The sequence below is a fragment of the Nycticebus coucang genome, chromosome 1 (genome assembly GCF_027406575.1).
Source record: "Nycticebus coucang isolate mNycCou1 chromosome 1, mNycCou1.pri, whole genome shotgun sequence".
Lineage (NCBI taxonomy): Eukaryota > Metazoa > Chordata > Mammalia > Primates > Lorisidae > Nycticebus > Nycticebus coucang.
This window is the reverse complement of record NC_069780.1, coordinates 1,608,532-1,630,017: the sequence shown is the minus strand read 5'-3', so window position 1 is coordinate 1,630,017 and position 21,486 is coordinate 1,608,532. Positions and strand designations below refer to the sequence as shown.

Below are 21,486 nucleotides of genomic sequence, written 5' to 3'. Positions count from 1 at the left end.
CGAGTTTTCTTCACAAATTCCCCTCAAGTTAAGACATCCAGTTGCATTCAATTGGCTTTATTGTTTGAGAATCAAAATAGTGAATGTTGCATGAACATAAAATCATAAGGAGAGAAGAGAAAAAGGGATGAATCTGTGAAAATCACGTTTTCTTTTGACTGAAGGTGGAAAAATGGTTGAAGAGTGAAGTAGTCATTTGGTTTCAGCAAAACCTGTAAAAATAACAATAGTTTAGTAATTTAGTGCACAGTGTGTAAAAGTTGTCATGATACGTAGACTTCTATTAGCTTCTCCAGCTTGACACGTATGGCTGTATCCAAGCAAGTCATCAAGTTAAATATTTAAAACTGGCATATAGTGAAACAAAAGTGAGGGTCCTCACCTAAAAGTCACGGAAAGCAAGTCCTTTACCTGCTTCTTCTTATGTTGTCGTACAGTGGTTTTAATTTAGAAATCTGAGCTCGTGAGTTTTACACAAATGATACCTATGACCTAATCATCACTGAACTGAAAACATAACCATGTGATAGCGTATTTTGGGTCAATAATACACAGAAACACGTGTTACATTACTTGCTTTCATGTTGTCAACATGCATTTTCTTAGGTTGTTCTCTAAAATTTAATAATCCACATTTTTATCTACCTTATGATCTCTTTCCTATTTAATATTCTGTTAAATAGCAGCTCCATAACGCGACCACATGCTGACACTCTAAGAACACCACGGCGTTTTCTCTGTCATTCTGTAAGTTAGCCCCTTTGGACATAGACGGCCTGGTAGTTATGCTCTACTGTCTGAAAGTAGACAGATTTGAAGTGGCTCTCACTATGTACTCCCCGCTGTGACAATTTACTGAACATTGTTAGGCCTATTCTTTTTTATTCCTAAATTTGAGATAGTAATGAAATCTGTTGCATATGGTTGTATAGGAATCAACCGACATACCTATATACTGTCCTATGGTTTGTAAAGATGAATGTTATGGTATTGGTTAAACATGAATGTTAATATTTATTAATTATACTTTATGTTTTCAATACATTACACTTTACAGATTGGCTAGTTTTAAAATTCTTTCACATATGCATTCTCACTCTAGCCTCTTAGTGACCAAAATTATGAGAAAATAAAAATTCAGGAGAATAAGGGCTGGCCTGGGATCACCAGGCGGGAAGATGGAGGTGGCGTCTCTGCTCTGCCGCTGCCCCATCTCATAGGCAGTCCTGTGGATTAGATAAAAATATGTGCAGGCAGTCTGAGGGGCTGGGAACATTTGTTTCAAAGAAATTCAAAATTGTATAATTTTCTCTACAAAGTATTTCACACCTTTTTGCCATTTTCTACTTTGGTAATCTTTCTCTTTAAGTTCTTCCCGTAAGTTTCAAATTGATTCAGACTCTTTATCATTATCTGTTGATCCAAGTCATCAAGAGTAATATTTGCGTTGCATTCAATGTTCTTACAGCCCCCTTTTATAATATTTAGTGTTTTTCATGTTAAGGGGTTATGTTAATAACTCGTCTGTGCATTTATCTTAGAATAGGAGAAATTGGAGACATCTCACATGAAGGATCCAGAAAATAATGTGTGCGGTAAAAGAATGCATGGGGAAAACGCCATTCCCTGTCACTCTGTCCATACCAAAATGAGGGTACAAGAGCAGTGTTATGAAATTAAAATTTACTTAGAATCACATTCTGTGGAATTGGTTCTAAGAAAACTTATTTTTGACATATGAAAAGTCACAGAAGTGTCCCTTAGTGTTTTGCTCCAAGGTGATGGTCTACATGTGGATAGGAATGAAATAAAACTAGGTTCTAGAAGGGCTCCAACTTTCCTTATTTTCTTCATTTTATAAAATAAAATTATTTTTTATTTCTTAGAACAGAATCTGTTTTAGCAATGCTATAGTTCTACCAAATCAGAAATTTATGTACCCTATTTTACCTGCTCCCATTAGTACTATTTTGAAATTTATGACTATGTTGGTAAATCCATGCTTCTTGTCTGGATTATCAATTTTATTTTTACTCATTTACCTGTGCTGTCTTCTTTGATACTTCCTTAGTGTTTTCAGGCCACATTAGTAGTGTCTGGGCCTGCGGCAGCCTCCAGGGTGTTTGTGATGGCTGATGCTGAGGAAGCCTCTGGACTGACTGCGCCTGCAGCAGCCTCCAGGGTGTTTGTGATGGCTGATGCTAAGGAAGCCTCTGGACTGACTGCGCCTGCAGCAGCCTCCAGTGTGTTTGTGATGGCTGACGCTGAGGAAGCCTCTGGACTGACTGGGCCTGCAGCAGCCTCCAGGGTGTTCCTGTCGGCAGATGCTAAGGAAGCCTCTGGACTGACTGCGCCTACAGCAGCCTCCAGGGTGTTTGTGACGGCTGACGCTGAGGAAGCCTCTGCAGTGACCACGCTGGTTGTTGCTGGGTCAGTGGCAGGAATCGGTGTAGATTCAATAGTTGCAGTGGTGGTGACAGTGGTGATGGTGGGGATGGGTGTTTTATGCTGAATTTTCTTGGGTGGAATGGCAAAAAAGGAAGCATGTCTATGTGGGACACGTGCCATGGTGGGTGTGTGAATACTCGGCAGGGCTTGCCACTGGGGAACTTGAGCATGTGGCTTAAGCATAGCTGGTTTTGCATAATAAGTGTGAGGCACATACGGCCTGTTAATCAGTATAGCTGGTCTGTGTTGATAGAAAGGAGGTTCATAGTGAGGATAGCTACTTGGCATATAATAAATTGGGACATAAGAAACTATTTTCTGATGGAATAATCTTTCATTGTTTTCATGGCACTGCAAAAAATAAAATTATGCATAGTAGTAGTATTATAAGCCTGCATGTAAGGATATCTTAAATCAGCATATTCTAAAATAATATGGCATTTGATGTTGAGAAAGTACAATATTGGAAGTATTATATTACTTTTATTATATTTTTATACAATTATATTATGCAATTACATTATTTTGCAAAGTGTAGACTTACACATTTCCCTTTTATTTCATGATTTTCCATATTAAAAAATATCTTCAATACCATAAAATTATTTGCTTATTTGCTCCAAAAAGTATTTGCTTCAAACACATTTGGATGGCACAATCCAAAGTATAAACCACATTGCTTAGAACTTGGCACATATGGTGTGTGATTCAGATGTTGGGCATTCTAAGTACAGACACTAAAATAACCCCAGGGAGAACTCTGACATGTTATCCACACGCACACCACGCAGACACATGCGATCACACACATTCCCAGACACACATGTGTTCTCACCACACGCACAGCACGCAGACACATGCAATCACATGCATTCCCAGGCACACGTGTGTTCTCACCACATGCACACCACGCAGACACATGCGATCACATGCATTCCCAGACACACGTGTGGTCTCACCACACGCACACCACGCAGACACATGCGATCACACACATTCCCAGACACACGCGTGTTTTAATCACACGCACACCACGCAGACACATGCGATCACATGCATTCCCAGACACACACGTGTTCTCACCACATGCACACCACGCAGACACATGCGATCACACGCATTCCCAGACACACATCTGTTCTCACTGCACGCACACCATGCAGATCACACGCATTCCCAGACACATGTCTGTTCTCACCACATGCACACCATGCAGACACATGCGATCACACGCATTCCCAGACACATGCGTGTTCTCAGCACATGAACACCATGCAGACACATGTGATCACACGCATACCAAGATGCATGTGTGTTCTCACCACACGCACACCACGCAGACACATGCGATCACATGCATTCCAAGACACATGTGTGTTCTCACCACACGCACACCACGCAGACACATGCGATCATACGCATTCCAAGACACACACGTGTTCTCACCACACGCACACCACGCAGACACATGCGATCACACACATTCCCAGACACACATCTGTTCTCACCACATGCACACAATGCAGACACATGCGATCACATGCATTCCCAGACACACGTCTGTTCTCACCACATGCAGACCATGCAGACACATTCCCAGACACACGTGTGTTCTCACCACATGAACACCACACAGACATATGCGATCACACGCATTCCCAGACACACGTCTGTTCTCACCACATGCACACCATGCAGACACATGCAATCACACGCATTCCCAGATACACGTCTGTTCTCACCACATGCACACCATGCAGACACATGCGATCACATGCATTCCCAGACACGTGTGTTCTCACCACACACACACCACGCAGACACATGTGATCACATGCATTCCCAGGCACACGTGTGTTCTCACCACATATATGTTGTTTCTGACAGATTTTATTAATCTAGAGATGAACCTGAAGGCATATTTGTTTTTTTCTAAACTGATTATAGCAGAATGGTAAAATAATGAGATGTGAAGCAATTCCTGTATTTAGATTTTGGGTTTTCTTTTCAGTATAATTTCTCCACAAAAGATCAGATAGGGAGTTTTCTGTTTTTATCTTCGTCTGTTCTATAAATTGCATTCAGACATACAAATTTGTCAGTGGATCTTTCCATATGAATAGAAAGAAATCAAGAATATTACATGCAAAGCAAGAATTTCTCATAAAAGGAGATATATTTAAATGTATTAAAATATATTTGGGAAACAAAAATGGGAAGTAAGAATGTAAGTGTATGAGGAGTTTTCAAAAAAGAGTCAGAGAGGGACCCTTTCCTGAGTCTTAAAAAGCGGACAAGAGGGCAGTGCCTGTGGCTCAATGGAGTAAGGCACCGGCCCCATATGCCAGAGGTGGCAGGTTCAAACCCAGCCCTGGCCAAAAACTGCAAAAAAAAAAAAATAAATAAATAAATAAATAAGCGGACAGGAGAGATATTAAACTTTACATTTGTTTTCATTCCCCCCCCCCAATATTAAATGAGGAGAGTTCTCTCATGTTGTGAAATGTACATGAAAAGCAAAGATACGTGACTGTAGTTTACAATAAAACCAGGACTTGGGGCTGAAGATCAAGGTTAGTTCACATTATTTGTTGCTGAAGTCATTTTTTTTGTCAAAACATAATTAGATTACTTTATGGAATATGCATACTTAGTTTTTAGGCAGAAGGCTAAAACTTTGTAGAACATTATATCTGGGAATCCATCTCTCTCATAGGAATAATTAAGGTAAACTTACTGCTGGTTGCTCCTGGTTTTGTACCTCTGCAGCCTGGGGAATTAAAAAAAAAAGTAATAATGAGAAATAAGAAATAAAAAAGGAAGCCAGGCTTGTTTTGTTTTGAAAAACTTTTGCATTAGAAAGTTAAAAACAAAACTTTTTGTTTTCATTTTCTTTCTTACGTTCTTTTCTTTGAGACAGAGTCTCCTTCTATTGCCTGGGTAGAGAGCAATGGTGACATCACAGCTCACAGCAACCTCATGTTCTTGGGATAGAGGGATCCTTCTGCTTCAGCCTCCCAGGTAGCTGGAACTGTAGGTGCCTACCACCACACCCAGCTAACTTTTCTACTTTTTTATAGAGACAGAGTCTTGCTATGTTGCTTGAGCTGATGTAGAATGCCTCGCCTCAAGTGGTCCCCTGTCTTGGGCTCCCAAGGTATTATGGTCCCAGAGGATTACAGGCATGAGCTGCCTTGCCTGGCCTCATTTTAATATTTTAAAGTATTTTTTATGATTATTTAATGTATGAGGCCTGTGAACTACTCAAGAAGCCATAGTAATCTTCTGGATAAAATAGTCATAGTGAACTTCATGTTTAAATTGTCTTTAAAGATCACCACCTAGAAAGGAAAATTCACTGTTAAAAATATTCTGATCATGAAGGCAAAAGTGGAAACCTAATAAACACATGTATATGTAAAAAAAAAAAATTAAAATAAAAAAAGAAAAAAAATCTGATCAGGTGACCACTTGCCAACAGATAACACATATTTGCTTAAATGAAAACTGTGAATAAACTATGTTCAGTTTGTACTAATATATATAGTTAAAGATTAGAGAAGAATTGAGCATATTTTTCTTTGGTCTCACACTGTGGTTATTGGTGATATTAGAAGGCTTAAAATATTGCCTTTGCAGCATCTTATAAGCTTACTATGTAAATGATGGTGTTTTCAAAATTTTCTTCCATTTGCTTTTATACTTCTTTTCTTTATTCTAGATTATAATATACATAGGGAATTAGGAATAAGGAAACATTTTTTTTTTTTGCAGTTTTTGGCTGGGGCTGGGTTTGAACCCGCCACCTCCGGCATATGGAGCCTGTGCCCTACTCCTTTGAGCCACAGGCACTGCCCAGGAAACATTTATATAGATATGCATATATAAACCATTTTAAAACTCACCAAGGTTTTATAAACTTTGAGATGAGAATATTAAATATTCTTAAAATGACAGTTATAAAGATATTCATATATATATATATATTTGATGTAAAATGACTCTAGAAACATTTTGGAAGGTTTGGGTTTGGAAAATCAGAAATTTGAAAGGGGAATAAAACTCAGAGTGTGTTGAGACAATGACTTATTTTTTTCCGAATATATTTACTCAGTTTTGAATTTGAAGAAGTAGTATGAATATTGTAGAAAGTTTACTATCAAAAATATTGACAAAGTAAAGACTTTAAAACAATATTAACCTATATTATGGATTGTAGTCTATCTTAGGTAAAATTTTTTTAACCCAAGAATCTTATCCTGATTTTTGACAAGAAAAATGATATTTCTCCATTTATCTCATAGTTTTTATACTTATATTTTTATAGCTGAAAAATAAATGATCAATGGTTTTATCATGAAATGTTTATTCTTTATTGTTATCTGTTTAGGATAAAGTTGTGACTATAAATAGATGAATAACATTTGTAAGCCAGTGATGCCTGTGGCTTTGTCATAGCTTGTATTGACCCTCTAAGACAGTTTTTCAAAAATGAGATTGTTCAGGGACAAAAATTCTTCGATAGGAATTATCAAATTGTTGTGCAGAAACGTTGTGCCAACTTATAAGGACACCAATAGGCTGTGAGTTTGGGTAGCTTATCATATAATTTCTAGTAAAAAATATTATCGTAACTATTTTTAAGATAATAGGGCAAAGCAATAAATTAGCACATAAAACATGGTGTCTCAGTGTTTTAATTTGTTGACTACTCATAAGAGTGAGTGGTAAACTCAATAACTTTAGTTTTTCTTCCCTATTATTTTTTCATGTCTGTCTGTCTTGACGCCTTTGTGAAATGTGGTGTGTGTGGGTAAAGTAGATACATGTAGCTCAATAAGACACAGCAGAAGAGCAGGTGGCTGTCGGGTGATTCTATGATGTAACCCTTAACCCCTGTCACTCAAAGGGAAAACCCACCTCCTACATGGAATTCCAGAGACTAAATGAGAGAAAAGAAATGTAAGAATCGTGGCAATTTAAACTTTTTAAAAGTAATTTTGACTCCAGGAATTTATCTAATAAGAGTTTTTAAATAGATATTAACTTAAAGGCAAGCCTAAGCTTAATAATAAATGAATCACGAAACAAGGACCGGTGCCCTCCAGAATTCTGTCTCAGAGGAGGATGTAGGCATCATCTATGTTTTCCTCCTTTTTCTTGCTGTTGGCAAATATGGTGCCAGGAATTCCCAGATGAACATAAAAATGACACATGCCGATAGCCAAAACAAGTCAAAAATCCAAGGAAAAGAAACCCCACCTTTTCTTGGTGTGAAGACCTTAAAACATAGTGTGTAATTATGGCTGGGTACGGTGGCTCACACCTATAATCCTAGCACTCTGGGAGATCGGTGCAGGTGGATTGCTTGAGCTCACAGGTTTGATACCAGCCTGAGCAAGAGAAAGACCCCAGCCTCTAAAAATAGCTGGGCGTTGTGGCAGGTGCCTATAGTCCCAGATACTTGGGAGGCAAGGCAAGAGAATCTCTTGAGCCCAAGAGTTTGAGGTTGCTGTGAGCTATGATGCCATAGCACTCTACCAAGGGCGACATAGTGAGACTCTGTCTCATAAAAAACAAACAACCAAACCAAAAAACTAAAACATAGCATGTAATTCAAGATCATTCCTGCAAGTCTTAGAGCTACATGTCTTAGAGCCTTAGGACAGGAGAAAAGTCACACAGGTGGGAAGACATAATACGAAATAAAATAATGACTCCAATGTTAAAGGGACAGGTGTCAAGGTCTTTGAAACTGGTGGACAAGGTTGACCAAGCTCCTGATCTTTTGAGGAAGTAGTTCCTAAAGGGATTGGAGTCTGGATGAGACAGAAATTTAATTAAAATAATTTCTGATCCTGGACTATAATTTCTGTATTTATTCTTTATGAATTATCTTTAGAATATTTTGTAATTTTATGTGTAAAATATTTTCAGAATTGTTTATTCCCCACAATATATTTTCTCTATGATATGAAAATTTAAAAGATTTTATAGACATAAATGTGATTTCTTTCTTTCTTTCTTTCTCTTTCTTTCTCTCTCTCTCTCTCTCTCTCTCTCTCTCTCTCTCTTTCTTTCTCTTTCTTGAGACAGAGTCCTACTTTATCACCCTCAGTAGAGTGCTGTGGCATCACAGCTCACAGCAACCACAAATTCTTGGATTTAGGCAATTCTCTTACTTCAGCCTCCCGAGTAGCTGTGACTACAGGCACCTGCTACAACGCCCGGCTATTTTTTTTTGTTGTTGTTGCAGTTGTCATTGTTAGCAGGCCTGGTCTGGGTTCAAACCCACCAGCTCCGATATGTGGCTGGTGCTGTACCCGCTGAGCTACAGGTGCTGAGCCATAAATGTGATTTCTTAATTCATAGGAACAAAATGGATATCCAGAAGAACATGACTTTAATTTTATAATGGAAATAAATATAAAAATAAATTTACTTTTAAGATCATATAACAAATATGCAACTATTTTGTTTTATGAAATGCAGCTGTATTTAGGAATTTGCATAACTAGAGTCCTTAAATACAATTTTCTTAAAGTCAATACTAATTGGTTATATGAAATAAACTCACCAAAAAGGGCAAGGTTAATGCCAGGACATTCACCACTAGAAGAAAATTCTTCATTATTGCACCTAAAAATAAATGCAAAAGAATTGAAAAGATTATCTCTAACAATTGAGGAATGTTTTGGATTCAATGTCTGCGTTGGTTAAAAAAATATACTTACAGATTTACAGGTAGATTGAGCCAATATGAAAAATCTATTTTAAAAGAAATACTAAGAAATAAAATTTGGAGTAAAAACGTCTTCAATTTAATTGAACAACAATAATGGAATTATTGTTGCAGTTCAATTATTTACTCATTTAACATAGACCAAGATCACTAGGACGAAGTACTCTGCCAAATGTTGAGATTACCCAGGTGAATCTAATATATGTAGCATTAATTTAATAAGCTAAGTTTGTATCCACCTAATATTTTTTGTAATAGATGTCTTATTAAATAGCAACTCAATAACACAATTTCTACACATATGGGTTTAGAAATCACAGAGTTTCCCCTGTTTAGAAAAACAGAGTTTCCCCTGTTTTCCCACAAGTTGGACAGCCCATTTGGAACTAGGCACAATGTTGCAACACATACAAGTCGCTGTGAGGGGAAAGGTAGAAGGAAATTTCACCAAAATGATCTTCTACCCATAGAAAGTTTCAGTTCAAAGCATCAGCAAGATAGATAGGACTTGACTATGCAGAGTTCAATAGAAAGAAAACATTTCAGTAGAGGAGAAAACCCGAGTGCCCCTGGACATGCTGGCCACTTGCTGCATGAGGAGGGAAAAATATGGCTAGAGGAAGCAGTGCAGAAAACATGGGCCTTTTAGACGCCAGGTGAAAGAGTCGGGCAGGGTGGTGTGGACCAGAGCTCACGCGCATTGCTTTGGGACACTGGTTCCAATTTGGTAATCTCTCACTAAATTACATTACAAGCAGTAATCATAGGTGACAGTTCAAACTCCTGATGTTTAAGTACATTGTATTCGTGAAGTGGATACAGACTGCCCCTGCTGCAGCTGTTGATTTACACACTTGTGTAAAACCGAATCACCTCACTCTGAGCTTTGACAGGGAGGTGTCACGGAATCGAAGCCCTGGGTGGAGAAAGGGAGACAAGTCCACTACCCCGGCCTCAGAAAGGCCTGCAGGGTGTCCCAGCGTGGAAATTAATTTCTGTGGAATCCCATTTGAACAGCCGGAGTGAATTCATATTCCTTATTAATTCTTCCCTTGCTAATTACCTTTTAGGACTGTAGACTGGAAATCTTTGTATGGTGAATCACAGACTTCAATTCACAAGAAATAATATAACACAAACACAACAGAAAATATTCTGTAAAATGATATTAACCCTTCCCTTTTTAGCATAAACAGAAATCAGAGGTAAGACAATCTATGTGAGCTATTTAAACCAATAGTGCTTTCATTTTGCCTTCATTCCTTGGTAAGAAGAAACAGTTTGTGAAATGGTAGAACGATCCAGTTCTCATAAGTATGGAAAAGGTATGTGTTGAAACAATAGTCATATGCCCTTACAGTGTGCCCATTTAGGGGAAAGCTTATCAACTCCTGGGTGAAGAGCTCAACTATAACTTGAACCTTAGCTAACAAATGCAAACAATTTAACCTACTCATTTATACCTCATAATATTGTAAAATTTAAAAAGTCCAGAAAGATTTCTCATTCTGATAAAAAATAAAAATAAAATAATAGTTACACAATAACGAAGAAAATTATGACTTTTAGGGAAAAATAAAATTTGAAAGTAAGGGATCAGTTTGGATTATTATTGCGGGTTCAATTTTCTGAAAAGCTGACTCTTCAGATTTGTGTATGGGAATAGATTCATGGTCTTAAACACTTTCTTATTTAGAATTCACAATGTCTTCCACAATTTAGCCAGTATCAAACCTTGACTTTGCTCCAAAGCAAGTTAAAAATAAACGTGATCATAATCCCCCCCAGAATCTAAGACTTAGGTCAGAAATCAATATTAAAGCAATTCTAGGACATAGTCAAGGTTAGCAAATAATAAAGGCTGAAAGAAAGTAAGCAAGAGAGGATGTCTCAGCTGAGCCCGTGAGGAGGACCCACTCGCTGGACGCTTGGTCACCTCACCTGTCCTTGCACCTGTCAAGTCTTCCTTGGCAGAGGGTTGAGTTGGCCTGTCAGCCGCGGAGAAGCCCCAAGGTAAACACCTGCAGACTAATTAGAGAGTATTAGTACCTCCGGTCACGCTGTTCTATTTCCCTCCTACTTTTTACCCAGTAAGATGATGACAAATAGGAAATCTTTGATGACAGCAGAGTCAGCTTTTGGCAATCTTAGTTAATGAAATGCAGAGGGGAAATAGAATTGTCATTCATAAAGCCCGAAAAAAAAAACAAAACCCAAACTGTTGGTATCTTTTTTCCCCCACTGATGAACTCCACCATATATTTAAGAAAGAAATAATATGAAATTTGCACAAATTCTTCCAGAAAATTGGAGAGGGAAGCATAGCTTCCAACGCATCCTATGATTGATAGTAGTATTCTTTTTTAAACAATTTCATCTTTTAAAAATGATTTTTTTTCCTTTTCTTTAAAGAAATACAGAATATTTCTACATATATGTATGTATTTCTAATCAACTAATCTTATGTACTTGAATTTAAATATTGTTCGGATGAAAAATAGCTAGCTACAAAAATTTCATACTTCAATGTTTCTTTTTAGTTTAAGAACTTGATGTCAAGTCATCCGATAAGGGCTGTGGCTGGTCTTCATTACAGAATCACACCTATTGATTTTTGAAAGTTAGAAAATTCACCACCTTTTGCATACCCCAAAACACTTCCTTACAAGTTAATTCTATAGTGAAACATTTTAATCGACGTAAAGAGGAAGCCGTGGCGTGTGTCCTCAGCATGCATTTAATGCCAGTTACTGATTGATTAACTTCTTATGAATAAACTTCTTAGCATTTTAAATTTCAGTAATATAGGTGAATAGTTCTGGATGTAGAATATTAAACTATTGAGTTGGGGAATTTTTCTTTTTCGAGGAAGCTCATTCTAACTTAGAGTATAAATTATAACACTACCAATACGGTAGATATTTGGGTCAAATATGGAAAAACAAAAACTTTGCTTAGATAATTTAGGAAAAATGTTTTCTTTTACTTGCATTTCTCTAAGAGTAAGGTTAGCTGTGATTTCATTTTGGTTTGGAGTTCTGGTCAGTTGAGGTATTTACAGGAATTAATGTAGGACTGCCAGAAATAAGCCAGGCATAATAGCAGTATTGTAGTTATTTTTATATTCCATCCATTTCTTAGAACTATTGCATGTCTTGGAAAGTCAGGAACAGTGTGTCAACCCTACAGTACTTACCCAGACTACACAGAGCAAGCTGAGCTTTTCTACTTCTCAGAACAGTTGCTCACTGCTGTTCAAGGGGAGACGGCAGTTTCAACACTGCTGAAACGGCTGCCCTTCTCTCTGAGCTGTCCGGCCCGTGTGCCCCTCTGATGGTCAGACGCACACCTGGAATGTTATGGTCTGGTTAGTCTTTGTGTTTTGAAGGTTCTCTCTTCCACATGCTAATTTCTCAGCCATTGGTTTAGAATTGTAGGATTGGCATCAATTTTCAGTGGAGTAATTAATTCTTTTGTTCACAAGGACCAGCGATTCAGAATACTTTTGAAAACATTGTTGAGCAGGAAAATATGTTTCAAGAGCACCTGGGAATGGTAGGCATCTTTCTCCCCCATTGAGAAACAAACATTTTTATAGAAGGATCACCATCCATTTACTTCAAACACTGGTCTGGCTCTCCCTGGGGCTTGGCCAGAGGACCCTCTGAACACTGTCCTCACTTCAGCTGATGTTTCGGGCATTAGGATAAACTAGAAACCAAGGCAGGCAGACGTTTCTGTTTTGTGGAGCTTCTAGTCTATTGTTTACCTGAATACTAGTGACATTGGACATTCCCCACGGGTACTTGTCATTCTAAGGCAATTTTTTTGAGTAACTGTGGTAGATGAACAATGAGCTCTGTGATGGGGACATCCACAAGGTGCGTGTCTTCCAAAGAAGAGCAGAGAGAGGAGCAGAGGTCCTGTGCGCCAAGCTGTCCCACCGAGCTGGCATGGCGCTGGGCAAGGCCACCTCATGGGGTGTTCCTTATCTCAACTAGCTCACCAGCCCTGGTCCAGCCACGTGCTCGGAGCACGCCCTGCTCCTAGAGCAGCCTCGGATTATGGGGAGAAGACAGGTAGGCTCCAAGTCAGCTGCAGCTTCCTGTGCTCCAGGCCTGCAAGAGGCACGTTCACCCTGCCCTGTTCACATCGCCGGGCTGGGTGCGAGGGGCCCTGGGTATGAGGGGTCACATTTCAAGCATTGTAAAGAAATTTACAGGAAGTGACGTGATGATTATTAGTGCTGTGACGATTACTGACTCATGTGCTCTTTTGCTGGTAACAGATTATTTTGCTCACGTTTTCACTTCCGATACAGGCCATCTCTGCTTTCTCTTCCTTTGATGGTGCTCACATGCATGCATTTTATTTCTAAGCCACTTCGCTAGAAGCAGGCTGATCTCCGTGCTCCACTGTGTTACTGGAGCATGGTGACAGTGACAGCAGTTGCAGTGTACATGAAAAGCACGCCTTTTAGTAGGAGCAATTACAAAGGCATCAGAACACTGACATTTCTGGGCAGAAATCAGGATTATCTTCACAGTGAAAATAAAACATGATGTCAGAGATTTCAACTGCCAAACTCAGTACTTACGGAAATCAGACATTTCATACTTAACCCATAGTATTGAGTAAAAGATTAGACTGTTACGTCGACCTTAACCACATGGAGATCACCATTGACCTGGTTGTGTCTTTTAAATGGCGTGGCAGGGATGAAGTAGGAAGTCTGTTTGCTCTTTTGTTCATTTCCCTAGATGTGAAGAAAAATTTAATTTAATCAAGTCTTATTTATTTGTTTTATTGCTGTAATTGCCATTGGGGTCTTGAACGCACATGTGGTGAGAGTGAGTTTTCAGGTGACAGTGGACATGACGCAGCCACCCTCCAGGGTCTGGCTGGTTTGGGTCCTGCCTGACCGTCACCCCCTGGCTCCCATTCTTGCTGTTTTGTAAAGTTAGCTCCCGCCCTAAGGCTGCCATCTTGAATAGTTTAGAAAATTAACTTTAAATTAGAATGTTGTTAATTGTTTATGGGTCATGGGTTCTGCCAATTATTGTCCAAGATAAAGGTTAACATGGTCTTCACCTTGAACTTAAATGTATCAAACTGTAATGTTGGAAATGGAAGAATATGACAGTCCTGGGGAGGACACTCTCGCTGTGCTCCAGATCCCTGGCCTTCTGACAAATGAAGTTGGAAGGGCCTGTCCCAGTCTCTGCATTTTGGCTGACAGTGTCAGGTGGCCAGATCTTCCTCCTTTGGTAATAGTGTCAGCCATAAATTCATTGTGTAGGCTGATATTTACAAGTTTTCCTTACATTTTCTTCTAGAATTCTTATTTCATGCCTTACATGTAAGTCTTTTGTCCATCTTGAATTAGCTTCTGTGAGTGATGAGAGATAGTGGATCCTGTTTCCTTCTTCCACATGTGGCATCCACTTTTCTCAGCACCATTTATTTAACGGGGCTTCTTTTCTGGAGTGTATGTTGTTGTCGAAGGTCAGTTGTCTGGCTGTATGTGGATGGTTTTATATCTAGGTTTTATGTCTGGGTTCTCTGTTCTTTTCCATTAGTCTGTGTCCCTATTTTTGTGCCAACGCCATGCTGTTTTGGTTACTGTAACCTTGTGGTATAGTTTGAAGTCTGATATGTGATGCCTCAAATTTGTTCTTTTTGTTTAAGATTTCTTTGGCTATTTGAGCTCTTTTCTGGTGCCAAATGAAATGTAGAATTATTCTTTCTAGATCTGTGAAATATGACATTAGTATTAAATCTGTAAATCACTCTGGGTAGTATAGTCATTTTAGCCACGTGGATTCTCCTGATCCCTGAGTGTGATGTGTTTTTCCATTTTCTGGTGTTGTCTGTGGTTTCTCTTCTTGGTTTTCTATAGTTTTCTTTGTAGTGATCTTTCACCTCCCTGGTTAAGTATATTCCTAGGTATTTTATTTTCTTTGTAGCTATTGTGAGTAGTATTGAGTCTCTGATGTGACTGTTGGTGTGAGTTTATTGTGTTAGAAATGCTACTGATTTGTGTACATTGATTTTGTGACCTGAGACTTTGTTGAACTTATTTATCAGTTCCAGGAGTCTCTTGGTGGAGTGGGGTCTGGGGTTTTCTGGATGTAGAATCATATCATCACTGGAGAGTGATAGTCTGATCTCCTCTTTCCCAGGTTAGAGGCCCTTTATTTTTTCCTCTTGTTTGGATGCTCTGGCCAGGACTTCCAGCACTACACTGAATGGAATCTTGTTCCAGTTCTTAAGGGAAAAAACAGAATATTTGCTCTCCAAACACACCTCTGTTTCTCAACTATTCCACAACTAGTCTCTTTTTTCCTTTAGTAAATAGTACCATGAAATTCCTGGAGTCTCAAGAGAAAATGCTGGACTCAACTTGTGTCTCCTGCCTTCCAAAGCCAATTAGAAGACACAAGACATACCTTATACCCACTTAATATTCCCTGTATTGGTCCACTGTGCAGGAAAGTCCCCAGTCCCCAAACCTATGTCTGCCACGTATTAGATACTCGAATGTGTGGTGGCCGTACAGTTTGTGTGCAATTTAAAATAATGCACAACTTAAAATAGCACATGAACTTCATGGCCCCCTGTTTTGTTGAGCAGATGATTAACTGTCGGAAGTACTTATCTGTCTCATCCACATTACTGTGTCAAAATTTTGGGGGGAGGATTGTCCCTGGATACCTACATAGCTATTGAGAACCTACATAATTTTTTATGCAGATGAAAGTTTTGGAATCCCTGCTTTCTTCTGGTTAAAACCTGGTCAGGAAGAACTTGTGAAGTAGCAGCCTATGTCTGCTGCCCTGGAGTTCTGATTTACCTCATGGAGGGGCTGGTGTGTGTGGCCGAGAGATGGATTTTTCTGGGATCTGTTCTCCTGTGAGTGCATTAGAACCACCTCCTCCGCCTCTAGGAGAAGCTGGTCCTGCCTGTTCTTGCATTGAGAGAGACTATAGCTGGAATGCAGTGTGGCCTCTGCTCTGATTTCATTCTCATGCTAAAGTCTTGGATACTTGGGGGAAACTAGAATTTTCTTAAGCTGTTAGGGGGAGGGACCCTCGAGCCAGCAGGTGCTTTTCACCTTCCTCCCTTAGGGTCAGCCGCCTTCAGCTACCTTGGTCTGACCCTGTGCGTTTGGACATAGATTCTGGAGAAATACCATCTCTTGGCTACGTTAGCTGTTCTCATAAGAAAATAACTCATCAGGTTATATTTTCTTTCTATATCTGTGAAAAACTAGCAGAAATGTTTACTAAACAAAATATTAAGTTATTTGTTGCCTCTCTGTTGCTTCTCAGGTCAGAGTTTGTTCCTGAGGGTAAGAGAATTTTGTATAGTTACTAAAAATAGATTCTAAAGTATGTTTTTCCATTTTTTGGCCCTTTTTATTGGCCTAAACTAAATGTCATTAAAAATACATATTACAAATAAATAGAAATAAAAATTAAAAAACAAACCAAAATACTAATTTCAGAATAGCATTTCTGTACCTAGTAAACATCTACTAAGCATCTGATCTGTGTCTGTTACCTATCGACAACCTGCATTCATTAAGTTCATCTCACAGTTACCTGTGGGACATCTCATTTCTACGGGCAGAACTCGTTTCTCCTCTTCTTTAAAATAATCAAACTACAAAACAAAACAAAAAAAAACCTCTGTGTATGCTTTTTTTGAGCACTTGTAATACTTTTTGAAATTTCAAGCGTATTAATCTCCCTTTGTTTGACTGTAGATCATCAGAATGAAACAACAGGTGTGCCCATTCCCAGTATCCCCAGAGTAGCTGACATCAGACAAGTGCAGCCTCATGCCTCGCGCTGATGTTGGATCAACACGGACCCCACACTCGGTGCTGGTCCTGAAACACTGATACGGGGCTGAACAGGCCGTGTAACTAGTGACAGCTTGGTGGTCTCGACCCTGTGTAGGCCTAGCCTGAGGGGGGTGTTTGTGTCTTAGTTTTAAACAAAGGCACAAAACATAAAACTTAGAATAAGCATATAAAGAAAGAAAATATTTTTGTACAGCTAAGAGTCAAAAAGTTAAAATGTAAAAGTTCACAGAATAAAAATATTGTAGTAAACTAAAGGTTAATTTATTATTGAAGAAAAAAGATGTGTGTATAAACTTCACATCCGCTGGGTGCACAGGGTTGTGAAGCGTGCAGCTGTGCACAGCAGTGTCAGGGCCTTCACACGCACGCACCACCACTCGCTGAGCCACCAGAGCGTCGTTCAGGCCCACAGCCTACCGTGTACAGGGCACGTCTTCTATATCACATTTTTAGTCTGCCTCTCTGTCCATGCTATTCAGCACAGGGCAGTGCGTACAGACGCTGTCCTGGAAGTGACCGGTTCTGCTGTGTAGCCCAGGAGTGTGCAGGCTGTGTACCTGTTTGTGTGAGTGTGCTGTGACCCGGCTCTGCCATGTAGCCCAGGAGTGTGCAGGCTGTGTACCTGTTTGTGTGAGTGTGCTGTGACCCGGCTCTGCCGTGTAGCCCAGGAGTGTGCAGACTGTGCACCTGTTTGTGTGAGTGTGCTGTGACCCGGCTCTGCCGTGTAGCCCAGGTGTGTGCAGGCTGTGCACCTGTTTGTGTGAGGGTGCTGTGTCCTGGCTCTGCCGTGTAGCCCAGGAGTGTGCAGACTGTGCACCTGTTTGTGTGAGTGTGCTGTGACCCGGCTCTGCCGTGTAGCCCAGAGTGTGCAGGCTGTGTACCTGTTTGTGTGAGTGTGCTGTGACCCGGCTCTGCCGTGTAGCCCAGGAGTGTGCAGACTGTGCACCTGTTTGTGTGAGTGTGCTGTGACCTGGCTCTGCCATGTAGCCCACGAGTGTGCAGGCTATGAACCTGTTTGTATGAGTGTGTGCTGTGACCCAGCTCTGCCACGTAGCCCAGGAGTGTGAAGGCTATGCACCTGTTTGTGTGAGTGTGTGCTGTGACCCGAGTCTGCCGTGTAGCCCAGGTATGAGCAGGCTGTGCACCTGTTTGTGAATGTGCTGTGAGCCGGCTCTGCCATGTAGCCCAGGTGTCTGCAGACTGTGCACCTGTTTGTGTGAGTGTGCTGTGACCTGGCTCTGCCATGTAGCCCACGAGTGTGCAGGCTATGAACCTTTTTGTGTGAGTGTGTGCTGTGACCCAGCTCTGCCACATAGCCCAGGAGTGTGAAGGCTGTGCACCTGTTTGTGTGAGTGTTTTCTGTGACCCGGCTCTGCCACGTAGCCCAGGAGTGTACAGGCTGTGCACCTGTTTCTGAGTATGCTGTGACCCGAGTCTGCTGTATAGCTCAGGAGTGTGCAGGCTGTGCACCTGTTTGTGAGTGTGCTGTGACCCCGCTCTGCCATGTAGCCCAGGAGTGTGCAGGCTGCGCACCTGTTTGTGTGAGTGTGTGCTGTGACCTGGCTCTGCCATGTAGCCCAGGAGTGTGCAGACTGTGCACCTGTTTGTGTTTTCTGTGACCCGGCTCTGCCTCGTAGCCCAGGAGTGTACAGGCTGTGCACCTGTTTGTGTGAGTGTTTTCTGTGACCCGGCTCTGCCTCGTAGCCCAGGAGTGTGCAGGCTGTGCACCTGTTTGTGAGTGTGCTGTGACCCCGCTCTGCCATGTAGCCCACAGTGTGAAGGCTGTGCACCTGTTTGTGTGAGTGTGTGTTGTGACCTGGCTCTGCCATGTAGCCCAGGAGTGTGCAGGCTGTGCACCTGTTTGTGAGTGTGCTGTGACCGGCTCTGCCATGTAGCCCAGGAGCGTGCAGACTGTGCACCTGTTTGTGTGAGTGTTTGCTGTGACCCGGCTCTGCCTCGTAGCCCAGGAGTGTGCAGGCTGTGCACCTGTTTGTGAGTGTGCTGTGACCCAGCTCTGCCTCGTAGCCCAGAGTGTGCAGGCTGTGCACCTGTTTGTGAGTGTGCTGTGACCCGGCTCTGCCATGTAGCCCAGGAGTGTGCAGACTGTGCACCTGTTTGTGTGTGTGCTGTGACCCGAGTCTGCCGTGTAGCCCAGGTGTGAGCAGGCTGTGCACCTGTTTGTGAGTGTGCTGTGACCCAGCTCTGCCTCGTAGCCCAGAGTGTGCAGGCTGTGCACCTGTTTGTGAGTGTGCTGTGACCCGGCTCTGCCATGAGCCCAGGAGCGTGCAGACTGTGCACCTGTTTGTGTGAGTGTTTGCTGTGACCCGGCTCTGCCTCGTAGCCCAGGAATGTGCAGGCTGTGCACCTGTTTGTGTGTGTGCTGTGACCCGAGTCTGCCGTGTAGCCCAAGTGTGAGCAGGCTGTGCACCTGTTTGTGAGTGTGCTGTGACCCAGCTCTGCCTCGTAGCCCAGAGTGTGCAGGCTGTGCACCTGTTTGTGAGTGTGCTGTGACCCGGCTCTGCCATGAGCCCAGGAGCGTGCAGACTGTGCACCTGTTTGTGTGAGTGTTTGCTGTGACCCGGCTCTGCCTCGTAGCCCAGGAATGTGCAGGCTGTGCACCTGTTTGTGTGTGTGCTGTGACCCGAGTCTGCCGTGTAGCCCAAGTGTGAGCAGGCTGTGCACCTGTTTGTGAGTGTGCTGTGACCCAGCTCTGCCTCGTAGCCCAGGAGTATGCAGATTGTGCACCTGTTTGTGTGAGGGTGCTGTGACCCAGCTCTGCCTCGTAGCCCAGGAGTATGCAGATTGTGCACCTGTTTGTGTGAGGGTGCTGTGACCCAGCTCTGCCATGTAGCCCAGAGTGTGCAGGCTGTGCACCTGTTTGTGTGAGTGTGCTGTGACCCGGCTCTGCTGTGTAGCCCAGGTGTGTGCAGGCTGTGCACCTTTTTGTGTGAGTGTGTGCTGTGACCCCACAGTGACTTATATACCAAACACATCCCTGTCATAAGCCATGCATGACTGTGTCCTGTTGTTAGTAGCTGAGTACAATTTAAAAAAATGTCTGGGAGACATGAAGGTCCTCCCTTCAGGTAACTGACAGAATAATGGAATTGAATTTAGCTCTTTGTTTTTCTTCTTCATGAAATCCTCTTTCAATAATCAATATAAACTCCACACAAACGTGGTATCTACTGTCTCTGCAGATAATTATATTTTAAAATAGCATTGTGTGTTTGGGACTATACTGATTTTATCAACTGTTTTAAATGGAGTGGGGATTGTTCTGTAGTTGTTTAATTTGGGAAACTAATATGATTTTTTAAACTGGTATTTCCCAGAATGTTATCTCATTTATGTACAGGAATAGAGAATATTTTGAAGATGAATTGAGGGGGAGGGTGTCTGGTGAGATCAATGCTTCTTAGAAAGCACTTTGGACTCTGCTTTCATGTGCACTGTACCCACGAACCACATTAGACTACCAAGGAAAATGGAGCTTTGATCGACAGGATTGATTGAAATGCGTCTACCTATACAATATTCAAAACTGTCAGTAACAGGGATGATGTTGTCTAAATTGATTGATTGATTATAATAGAATATATTATCTTCACAAATCCAGTAGTTGAAAGCAAATGACAGGCTTTTTTCCTTAGAAAGTTACAATTGCATAACATGAGGTGGAGAAAGGAAATGTTCTAATCTGAGAGTTCAGAGATATGTCAAAGTCTTTAATTAAAATAAAAAACACACAAAAAGAAGATAAGCGGCCGTCTGCTGGGGGCTCAGGGCTCTGCTCACCTCTGTCCATTGTGCTTGTCTTTACTCCCCAGGCCGCCTTCTCCTGCTCATACAGTGACCTTCAATGTAGGGATGGAACTCAGTTCCTAAAAATTAATGTACCCAATTATATGAGGACCACTCGGTCCTCTTGCTGTCTCGTCCATAATTTTAACGGGATCACTGACTTTGATAGCAAGGAATGCATATTTAATGTGCGAGAACCTTCAGTCCTAGGAGGACCAAGGGACAGCAGTTCCCCTGCTTAGCTCCATGAGGCTCGTTAGGCTACGTGGAGTCATAGCCGGTTTATGGATGGATGAGGTGGAATTCCTGTCACTGATGTTAAGAGGCTCAGCTTTAAACACCTTAAGCTTGTGGGGCATAAATGTAATCATTGTTCAAAGAGAATGTTCTAATTTCCTGATAATTAACTTGTGGAGACAAAGCCGTCTCTGTGGCCAGTGAAAGGCTCATTGTCAGGGAAGTCCTGCTGGCTCTGCCTCCCGCGGAGGGACGGCTGTGTCCCCTGCCACCTCCTGCCTTTTCCTTCTTCACAGTTTGCTTCTCGGGTGTTCATCAGGGGATTTGTGGAAATCAAGAAATCAACCTCTCATGTTTACTAAGGCAGATAAGTAAGGACACCGAC

The 21,486-nt window shown here is 41.4% G+C and overlaps 1 protein-coding gene across 1 annotated transcript; it reads right to left on the bottom strand.

Moving 5' to 3' along the window:
* Window positions 1–2,201: 2,201 nt before the first annotated feature.
* On the bottom strand, window positions 2,202–9,079 carry CSN3 (casein kappa). Its single transcript, XM_053594417.1, has 4 exons — window positions 9,026–9,079; window positions 5,186–5,218; window positions 2,350–2,799; window positions 2,202–2,291 (listed from the first exon to the last, which is right to left on the bottom strand). The coding sequence occupies exons 1-4, from the start codon at window positions 9,077–9,079 to the stop codon at window positions 2,202–2,204; spliced, it is 627 nt and encodes a 208-aa protein (XP_053450392.1).
* Window positions 9,080–21,486: the final 12,407 nt, after the last annotated feature.